General features: G+C 45.4%; 1 protein-coding gene across 3 annotated transcripts in view; it reads left to right on the forward strand.

Annotated features, from left to right (window-relative positions):
- The window catches only part of UBL7 (ubiquitin like 7), an 18,552-nt gene that overhangs the window by 2,424 nt on the left and 5,006 nt on the right, over window positions 1-11,122 (forward strand). For 2 of the 3 annotated variants that reach the window (XM_006020285.3, XM_025199894.1), the window contains exons 3-8: window positions 1,196-1,315; window positions 1,877-1,959; window positions 2,102-2,186; window positions 3,082-3,139; window positions 3,969-4,102; window positions 6,209-6,258. In XM_006020285.3, the coding sequence (XP_006020347.1) occupies window positions 1,196-1,315; window positions 1,877-1,959; window positions 2,102-2,186; window positions 3,082-3,139; window positions 3,969-4,102; window positions 6,209-6,258 (530 nt within the window). Of the gene's footprint in view, window positions 1-1,195; window positions 1,316-1,876; window positions 1,960-2,101; window positions 2,187-3,081; window positions 3,140-3,968; window positions 4,103-6,208; window positions 6,259-7,429; window positions 7,479-11,122 lie in introns of all 3 variants that reach the window. The other variant, XR_003093226.1, reaches the window with a different exon arrangement.

An 11,122-nucleotide genomic window follows, 5' to 3' on the forward strand; every position in this document is an offset into this window, starting at 1 on the left:
GCATTCTATTGTTTTCTGCCCATTTGTCCAACCTGTCCAGGTCTGCCTGTAGTTGTTCCCTGCCCTCCAGTTTGTCCACTTCTCCCCACAGTTTTGTATCATCCACAAACTTGGACAGAGTACACTTCACTCCCTCGGCCAAGTCACTGATGAAGACATTGAAGAGTATCGGTCCAAGGACCGAGCCCTGTGGGACCCCACTGCCCACATCCTTCCAGGTTGATACCAACCCGTCCACCACCACTCTCTGCGTAGGACCCGCTAGCCAATTTGCCACCCACTGGACTGTGTAATCATCCAAGTCGCAGCCTCTTAATTTGTTCACCAGTATGGGATGGGATACCATATCGAAGGCCTTCCTGAAGTCTAAGTAAACAATATCTACACCTACTCCTGCGTCCAGGTGTTTTGTAACCTGGTCATAAAAAGAGACTAGATTAGTCAGGCATGATCTACCTGTTACGAATCCGTGCTGGTTTCCCCTCAGTGTAATTTTTCCTGCTGGGCTCTCACATATGTGCCTTAATCTTTTCAAAGACTTTTTACCAAGGATGGAGGTGAGACTAACTGGCCTGTATTTGCTTAGATCCTCCTTCCTCCCCTTCTTGAGAATAGAGACCACATTGGCCCTTTTCCAGTCCTCCGGGACCTATTTGTAACACGTCTTTCTGAAATGACTTCCGGGAAAGACCTGTTCTGCTATGACAATTGTTTTGTATTTGCCATAAGTAGAATGGTGTTTCTCTGGCAGGGTGCACAGCTAGGCTTATGGTAACCTATGTTTAATTGTTTCTTGTTTTGAAATATGTCTGTGACTAGGCAGGTGAATTGCTTGGAGATCACAGTATCCTAGAAAAGTAGGGCTGGAAGGGTCCTCAGTATGTCACCTAGTCCAGCCTCCTGCTCAAGGCAGGATCATCCATGTTTAAACTATCCCATGTAGAATTTTCTGTAACACAGTTAACTTCCAGTGGCAGAGACTCCACAACATCTCTTGGTGGTCTGTTCCAGTGCTTAACCACTCTGAGTCAGAAAGATTTTCATAATATCCAATCCTTATTGTATGCTGCATTATGTGATGGGCTGAGGACATCACTGTAATTCATCATATATCAGCTGTCTTTGGTCCCTTAGGGGCCTTACGGCTTGATTGTTATGGGAGCAGACTGTTATAGTTCTATTATCTCTTGCTCAGATCTGATCTATTGTGGTCGTAAGCTGAGGGATGACCAGACGCTTGACTTCTATGGTATCCAGTCAGGCTCCACAGTTCATGTTCTACGCAAGTCATGGCCCGAGCCAGATCAGAAAGCAGGTGAGTGGGTGGACACCCAGATTAACCCATCAGAACTTTTCAACATGTGCGTGTGTGTTATGGATCCTTTATAGTTGTAGTGAGGTCAGGTTCTTCTGTTTGAGTTTCTTTTCTAGGATTGCAGGGGAGTCATTGAGGAGAGATGACTCCCTTGGGGTTGATCTGGGAGTCTTGTGCTGAATTCTCTAGACTCTAGGTAAGGCTGGGGAGCTTTCACTTTGTGATGCCTGATGTGGAAGGAGCCCTGTGATCACAGCTCAGTGAATGGGGCTCTATTTCACTGATTCTCAAGGATCACTATCAGATCCATGCTCTTCTCCCCACCCCCATCTTTTTTTCTGCTTGTTGGGTGCCTTCTGCACTGAACATCAGATTGGGTGCCACTGGGATTAGAGAGTTGGGAATCCAAGACAAAGGTCTTGAGATTCTCCTACCTTGTGCTGCTCTGTCAGGCAGGTTTTGACTTTCTTGGCTATTCAGGAGGGAATGAGGCAAAGGGCATTGGAAGGATAACTGTATTGATATGATTCTTTTCTCCCTTTCTGGATGGTTTTCCTTCAGAACCTGTGGATAAAGTGGCTGCAGTGAGAGAGTTCCGGGTCCTTCACACTGCCCTGCACAGCAGTTCTGCTTACAGAGATGCTGTGAGTGTGGCTTAATTCTTCACATCCAAAGACTTGCATCACCTATCATGTGGGATGCAGCATGGCAGTTGGGGGACAGAAAACAGAAGCTTTGGTGAGCTACTGCAATTCCAATCTGCCTGTCTGTTGATTCCACTGACAGGTCTTCAAGATGCTGGGGAACAAGGAATCCTTGGACCAGATCGTTGTGGCTACTCCTGGCCTCAGCAGTGACCCCATTGCTTTGGGTGAGTTTAGACATGGCTAAAGAGACCTGAAAGCTGCTGTAGATAGGTCCAAGATCAATTCAATCAAAAGTCATGCTCCAAGGTTAGCAGAAGTCAGTTGCCACAGCAGGTGTTCATTTCTGAGGAAGAAGGGATCTATGTGTGCACACAAGTCAGATTTTACTCCTGCAGTTTCTGTTGTTGGTAGCCAAGCTAGACTGGGAACTTCTGGGAAGATGTTGAGTTTGAGGAGCAGGGCTGGTACGTAAGGAAGGATGCAGTGGGGAAGAGGTGTGTAGTAAGTGATTCTCCTTAGCACCTGCCCTTTCCAAGTACTACAGAGGTGCAGTTTAAAGCTAACCCAGGCTTGGCTTGGCTTGGCCTGGTGAGCTAGCAGCATACAATCATAGAAGAGTAAGGCTGGAAGGGACCTCCAGAGTTCATTTAGTGAAACTCCCTGCTTGAGGCAGGATCATTCCTAACCAAACCATCATGTACAAACCCATTGTCTAACCATTACCATGTGGGAAACCCTAAAATGATGTTGCCTCCCCCAGTCCAGAGTCTCTTAGTGCGGACAGCTCTGAAGAGGCAGAAATTTAGCTTTGTCACAGTGCTTTGCAATAGCCACTGATATATTGAAACGGTTGTGTGGAGTTAGCTGAGAGAGTTTGTTATTTTGGCAGGTGGGGGTTGTGGGTCTCATAAAGAGGAAACAGTGGCCTTAAAACAAAAAAAAGCACTAATGGAGGTATATTAAGCATTGATACCTTCTGGAAGCTTCTGTGATCTATTCCTGTCCGTAATGTAAAGTGGCAACAGGAACTGAGTGATTTCTGCTTGTACCTTGTCCTTGGCTTGCTTGTCCCCTCTTGTGTCCTGTTTCTGATTCAACCCGTTTCCTGGTTTCTTACAGGAGTCTTGCAGGACAAGGATCTTTTTTCTGTTTTTGCAGACCCAAATATGCTGGACACGTAAGTTCTGGATGCCGGAGGCTGAGTATGAGTCACCGTGTAACCGAGCATAGTCTGCATTGTCACTCAGATTATTTCTCTTTAGGATGTATCCGTGTGTTACTTCAGCTCCAGTTCCCCTCCAATCTTAGCTCTTTGTTATAGGAGCCCTAGAAAAGACGGAGCTGACATGTGCCTTGGGGTCTGTCATAATAATTCAAGGGCTTTGCAGTGGGAAGAGAATCGGTCACTGCTAGATCCGAGATTCAAATCCAGTCTTGCTTGGCAGTGCCTGAAAGTGTTCACCATTTAATTGTTGCTTAGTGGTCCGGCTGAAATAGATTGGAAAGTGTTGTTAGGGGAAGAGAAGAGGCCATTTGGTCCTAAGGGGGAGGATGTCCACATCAGAGAACCCACCCTAGAACGGTTTCTCAGTGGCCCCTCATGTTTTCAGTACCAGCAAATGCTAGGATTGGGTGGGCTTTGTTGAGGAAACTGCCTTCTTTCTGCTAGAGAATGGGTTTCTGTGGTATTAGACTGGTCCACAGGGGGCAGTGTGGGCCAGACTTGATTTATGAGTAGAGAGAGGACTCCACTCAGCTCTTAGGGCTGTCAAACCTGATATCTTCCCCTAGATCTAGGAACCTTTGAGTCAAGTCTGGCATGTGATTTGTGGACATGCCTCTATATCTATTTGACCAGTTTGATTAGGCAGGTTACATCATCATGCTGCCAGAGCAGAGATCTGTGATGGTGATGAGACACAGCCTGCCAGGACACTTGAGAGCAGCCACATAGGCTGTGCCAGCTTGCAGCCCTGAGGTGCCACTTCTGTGTTTCCTCCTTGTAGGCTAATCCCAACTCACCCTGCCCTTGTGAATGCCATTATCCTAGTTCTACACTCGGTAGCAGGCAGCACACCTTTGCCAGCTCCAGAGACCTCCTCGCGTAGCATGCCCTCCAGTTCCTACAGGGATATGCCAGGTGAGTTCACTTCTAAACCACTCAGACATAAGGGAATATGTAGAGACGGCAGAACATGCAGGAGATGTGGCAGATATGGAGTCTTCCCCAGGCTGGGTTTGGCTTATTGAATCAGTAACATGCACGTGCATGCACAGTTGCATGCATCAGGCATTGACATTTGCATCTCTACTGAGTTGTGAATGCCTTTAAAGCCTCTATCAGCCAATTAGATAGCAGTAAAGGGGTTTCTGGGTATGTCTGACCTGCATTACTTTGTAGATCTTGCCTCAGATTGAAGCTTTTTCTCTAGATCAGTCTTTCTCAACCCGCTTAGACTTGAGGCCCCCCTTGGAAAGTGCCAGCTCTTAGTTTTTGCTCATTTTTTGACCACAGGGAAATACTAGAGCAATTCTTCTGTTGCAGAGAACTCGGAATGACCACGACAGCACAGAATGATTTTAACACTGTGAATTCCTATTTGAAATCTCTGGGTCTATCTTATGAATCATGTTTGTACATCTAACAGTCCTAACATTGTGTGGCACCCCATGGAACCTGTAAAAGGATCTTGAGGCCCACTAGGGTGTCACAGCACCCCTGGTTCAGAGTCGCTACTCTAGGTAAATAGGAACCCTTCAAAGAAATGTGAGGGTCCTGCAGAAAGGGGTGCTGATCCTCCATGAGGTGGCGCTCTTCCCCAGCTATTGGAGCTGAACCAAGGCTCATCAGAAACGGTGCTGAAGGCTATATCTATTGTCTCATCCAAGAGATGCAATCTTTTTCTCATGTGAGAGGATTAAATAATCCCATGGTACTTTGTTGAAAGAGTAGGGGTTAGCTCCATAGTCCTGACCAAATTCCAGTTTGTGGCTATTCTGCCTCCATACATTCTTGCTGCAGTTTCAGTAAACATAATTCCTCATTCCCACTGGCAAGTGCTGGAAAGCATTACTGGCCCGTCATGTTTGGAGCAATAAAGAACTGAGGAATCTGGACTGTAGAATGGAATCCAGAGGTCAGAGATGGATACCTGTGCTCCCTGCACAAAGCATGGGGAGAGTGAGGGAGCTCAGACTGGGATTCAAAAATACCTGTGCATCAAGGTGGCAGCTGTCTAGAGCAAGCTGTTCAGCAATAGTGAGTACAGGACTGTGTCTTAACCCAGGAGTTTTCAAACTTTGTTCTACTGCAACCCCGAGTGCTGGATGGCAGCAGTGGGGGATGGGGAACTCGCACGCAACAGCCGCTGCTGCCATCCACCACTCCACACCGCTGCCGCATGCCACTTCCCTGTGCTGTCGCAGTACCCCCTGGGAAGTTTGTGGCCCCTTCTTAAGTTGGTCACGACCCACAGTTTGAGAACCCCTATTTTAACCTAATTTCTCCAGAGCGTAGTACTGCACATGGGTGTTTTCATACACTTGGGCGTTGCAGCCTGCCTGCTTCCCCATGAAGGTATGCCAACAGCCATTCTTGGAAACAGTAAGCCTGGCTGCATTCTTCCTTTTCAAACATATCTAAATGAAAAGGAAGAGCAGGAAAAAGTATCCGTGCTTTCTTCGTTATATAATGTCCTGTTGTATAATAGTGAGGCATTATATAACAGATAGCAAGTAGGAGGACTGCGGTTTAATTCCTTCTAAAGCCTAAGGGAACCCAAATCTGAATATCCCATTCTGTATCCTAGAGTGTCCTAATCACTGGGATATTGCCTGGGGTTAGGGGCACATCCCAACCCTCCTGTTGAAGATAGGCCACTGAGTAAAAAAAACAAACGAACCTGAAGACTCTTGAATTTTTCTGGATCTCAGCTTTGGATTTGTGTGTCTCAGTTCTAGTTAAGTCCTTTATTGCATCTCACCCATGATGGCTGCTACATTTCTGCTTGGAGGGCAAGCAGGCCATCTTTGGAAGACAAAGTGCTGGTATCTTTCCTAAATGAAACCACATGGCATTTGTAGCAGCTGACCATGCAATAGCCTGATTTTAAATACCTGAATGCAAAGGGTGGGGTGGGAGGAATCTAATAGTCTCTGCTGTGGGAGGAAATGGAATCTGAGATTTTGAATCATCTCTGGCTTTGAGAGTTTTTCTCCACTTTCATTTATTCTCTTTCTGGGGCAGGTGGCTTTCTGTTTGAGGGTCTCTCTGATGACGAAGACGACTTTCATCAGGTAAGGTTAGCAGGGAACAGAGTGTAATTTTGGGAAGTGGTCATCTCTACGGGAGTAGTAAAAATCAGAAAGCTTGGAACATCTGGTCTGAATGGTTTTGCAGTTAAAAGCATTGAATTATGACTAAGGGAAACTGAGTCCGATTCCTGGCTCTGGCACAGACCCCCTCTGTGACTTAAGACTAGCCACTTCATCTCCCCATGCTTCAGTTTCCTGTCTGTAACCTGGCTCTGGGAGCCCTTTCTATCTCTTGGGACTATAATGAAAGTAATGATTGGGTGGTGCTCAGATATTCTAGTGCTAGGGAGTCGCATAAATGTCTAGGAGGGATCCCATGGGAATGGCATTATGCATTATGTCAGCCCCCAGAATCCCATATGTAAAAATGGAATGTACTTTACATGCTACAAAGAAAAATACAGTAATAAACAATGAATACAATATGTAAGAAAGCTCAGAAAAACCTATAGTCTTACAAAAGCTAAATCCTCAGACTCTTCAAGAGATTCTTCCATGCATTAGCAATGTTTTTAAAACGTTACATACTTCATTCCCTGAGATGACTATCATCACATTGATCACTATTGTCAAGGATGCCTGTGAGATCTTCCTAACTTCCCACATCTTCCTCAGTCGGTGTCCACTAGCAGTCCTAGTTACTTTGGGAAATGAGCTGGGTAAATTCTTCTTCTCTTGTTTGCCTGTGTCTGGAAATATCATCCTTGTGTGACATCTGGTCCCTGACTTGTATCTGTCTGTAGCACAAAACCTGCCCAATGAAAAGAGCGATCATATTTTTTCACATTTTCTCAGGCTTTGTTGAGCCTATGTAGCCATGGGTGGATCTAGGATTTTGAAAAGCGGGGTGCAGCTGTTGTGGTGCATCCATCATATAACACAATATACGTTCTCCAGTTAAAAAGAAACTAGAAGCTTTACTAATAAGAAGGAGCCTAGAGCTATATTATTCAATTTAAAATTGAAGGACCTCTTTTCCCACCCCCACCCCCCCAAAAAAAAACCAAAACAAAACAAACTTTACTGGAATGTGCTTTAATTTTCTATATTGCGTATTATATGTAAAAACATGACAGACTAGGTAAAAATAATCCAAAGCTGTTGTTTCATCAGTCCTAGAGTCACTATATTTAAAAGTGCATCTCTCTTCCAGATTCGCAAAACAACATCAAGCCGCCTTGAACATCTAGGCAGTACTTCAGGTGTGGAAATCACTTTCAATGAAGTATTTGAATTAACATACACCTGAGTTAATATTCCCTTCCCCCAACCCCCAGTTAATGTTTTTAGCTAGATTTTAAAAAAACAATTTGCAGGGCTGTGAAAAGGGAGCTACATTAGCAGACAGCAACATTGCAGGAGCAAAGATAAGTGGAGTAGTGGAATCATTAAAGGCAGAAGGAGGGTCATTCACACCTGTGGAATGAAGAGTTTAGAAGGAATCAAGCAAATTATGAGCCATTATATCAGTGAACTGTTTCACTGCTGCTTGAATCAAAGTGCTGCTGCCCCTGTCAGGCGGTTGGCTTTAGACTCTGGATAGACCAGGAATTAAATGGGGGTGTAAGTGCACCAGTATACCCCCTCTCCCCCATTGGGTCTGTCTCTGAATGTAGCACATCTAAAAGTGTTAGTTGTCTTCCTTCCGTTTCCTTCCCTGCCCCCCCCCCCAATTTTGTTGCCACTTGCCTCTGAATTAGCATCTGAATCTGAGATGATCATCTGTACAACATAGCTTTGGTAATGTCGTTTTAAGACTTTCAGTGACTCCCTGGTCCTATGGTTAAATAACTGCAATAGTGTTAGGGGGCAGGAAAATCAGTTTTAGATTGTTCAGTCTTTCAGAACTGTCAGCTGGATGGCACTGCAGTTATCAACAGGTAGACCATAGCAGGGGTCCTGGCTGGACCCAGCCCCCTGCCACAGATCTGTGCCCCCAGGAGAGATCATGCTACCTGTACTTCCCTTGCTGCAGTTACCCAGCCTCTCTACAGTGATGATAAATGCAGGCAGAAAAGATCAGCAGGGAGGGCTGCTGAGAAGTGTGCTGCAGAGAGGATGGGTGGCTTGGTGGAGCTCGGTACCACCCTGTGCTCTATGCTACCCAGGTCTGATTTTTCTCAGGCATGATCCAACCTTTTCTCAGGCCAGATCGAGCTGCGGGGCCTAGATTGCAGACTGCTGGGATATTGCATTACTGTTTCATGTTGTGGTTGAAATCTCTCTGCCAATCTAGAAAAATGTCCCCAGCCATCTGTGATGGCTTTAGTCTAGTTGGGGATGGTCTTGCTTTGAGCAGGCGGTTGGACTAGATGACCTCCTGAGGTCCCTTTCAACCCTAATTTTCTATGAGTCTTTGTTGGCCCTATAAGACTGGTAAGCTGCTTTTTCTAATCGGACATCTGGGTTCTTTACTTCTGTCAGCATCACATAATTCTTATTTGTTCCTGCATGTTTGAGACCACCAGCACAGTCAGTCCGTCCTTTGTCTCTTTATGGATGCTGATGCCATCTGATTTAAAGATCAATGATGCATCTGGAAGAGCTCTATAGTAAATGCTGGTCTCTTCCATGTTGTTGCTTGTCTTTTGGATTTGTGTATTTTGAGAATGTTGGGTAGAACGTTGGCAGGCTAATGTTTGGCACTAGGTCAGCAGCTTGCTCTTCCATGTGACCTTTTAATGGAGATGCTGTTGTGTTCCTTCCAACAAGAAAGCCATCTTTTCATTGGGGTGAGGACTTAGTGTAGGTTCCAAGTGAAATCTTTCAATTGTTCTTCTAGCCTTTGTCCAGATGTGGGAATGTCTTTGGCTTTTCCACTTGTAAATGAGAACTGTGCCAAAGTTGTCTCAGTGCCTGCAGCCTTGCCTGTTGTCTGATATTTTCAGGAAGGGTTTGCATTTGTCTCATACTTGCTGATTTATTTCAACCCATCTGGCTGCTGTTCTTAATAGCTGTCTCTAAGCTATCTTTGTCTGGGATAATTTTTCATCTAGGATCTTCATAACTTGGAACTTTCCTCTGGGGAACAAATTAATTCCCTTTCTCTTAGAGATGCTGCTGACTGAATGCTCTGATATGACTGATACCTTACTCAGCTTAATCTTTGTGATATCTAATTAACCTGTCCTTGGTTTCTTTTTATCTAGTTTTGGCTTATGCAATATTCCAAGAGTTGCTTTGCAGATAACCAGGCAAAATTCAGTTGAATAGATAGCAAAAGTTTCGTATTGCTGACAAGGTGTTCATAATCAGGGTTCAATAAAATAGAATCTACTGTACTGGTATTATGCTGTACTCTTATGTGACTGGGAAGAACAGGAGTTGGTTCCCAGTCACCTGCCTTGCTTTTGGAGATCTGTTTCCTCTACAGTGCAGTGCTACAGGTTCTCTGCAGTAGGACAAGGTATTTGTGATAAAAATAGTTTGAGTATTCAGTCCTGAGGTGGGGGATGAGAACTCTACTTGACAATGATCATTTGTCCTGTACCTTGTTGATAATCCTTGGGTTGCAGTCCAAACATAGCCACATTAATGATATAATTGGAATTTTAGAATAGCTTTGGCAGCTCCTGGGACAGCAAGTCTGGAAAGAGGAAGAGGCTTTCTGTTTTTTAAAGTGTGTTTTAGTTCATCTGTGTAACTTTGAATCATGTCAGTGATAGGGAATCATTAGGCTGACCTGTTTGGAAATGGTAATTATTTAACCCATCATCTGTTGATAGACCCACTGTAAGTATGGTCATTCCCTCTGCTTAACACATGCTCTAGCTGGAAGTGTTAGATTAAAGTCACTGTGTCAGATCCCTGTCCAATCTAACTTCCTTTGTCCCTTCTGCCTTTGTGAGAGCAGTGGATGTCCCAGGTGACTCTGGAGCATTGTTTCTTTGTGGTTAGTACTGCAGTGCCTAAGACAGGGCAACTGTATCTCCTTGCTACCAATAGCCTTATAATGGCCTTGGTCACTAGTGGGAGAGCTTGGCTGGTGACATCAAGGATTTAAGGTTGGATGGGGGGCATGTCATCAGGCCTTCATTTTCTGAGCACCACTAGTTTTATAGATTCATAGATTGTAGAGTCGGAAGGGACCGCAATGGATCATCGTGTCCGACCCCCTGCCTCTGGCAGGAAAGAGGACCAAGGTCAGATGACCCCATCCAGGTGACTATCTAGCCTCCTCTTAAAGACCTCCAAGCTAGGCGATAGCACCACCTCCCTTGGAAGCCCATTCCAGATCCTGGCCACCCTTCCTGTGAAAAATTTCTTCCTAATATCTAACCTAAATCCACTCTCAACTAGTTTACACCCATTATTCCTAGTCACTCCCTGGGGCGCCTTAGCAAATGGCGCTTCCCCTATTCCCCGTTGACCTCCCCTAATAAATTTATAGGCGGCCACAAGATCTCCCCTCAGCCATCTCTTGTGAAGGCTGAAGAGATTCGGCTCTCTCAACCTCCCCCCGTAGGGTCTATCACGAAGGCCACTAATCATGCGAGTGGCCCTCCTCTGGACCCTCTCAAGATTCCCCGTGTCCCTCTTGAAGTGTGGCACCCAAAACTGGACACAGTACTTCAACTGTAGCCTGACCAGTGCCACATAGAGGGGGAGCATCACCTCCTTTGTTCTATTAGTCATGCACCTGCTAATGCATGACAAGGTGCAGTTGACCTTGTTGATGGCCTCATTACACTGCCGGCTCATGTTCATCTTGGAGTCAGTTATGACTCCCAAGATCCCTTTCTGCCTCCAAGCTGCTGAGAAGGACACTCCCTAACCTATAGGTGTGCTGGGGGTACCTCCTTCCCAGGTGGAGTACCTTACATTTATCTTTATTAAATTGCATCCT

Source organism: Alligator sinensis, unplaced genomic scaffold (assembly GCF_000455745.1).
Source record: "Alligator sinensis unplaced genomic scaffold, ASM45574v1 scaffold1097_1, whole genome shotgun sequence".
Classification (NCBI taxonomy): Eukaryota; Metazoa; Chordata; order Crocodylia; family Alligatoridae; genus Alligator; species Alligator sinensis.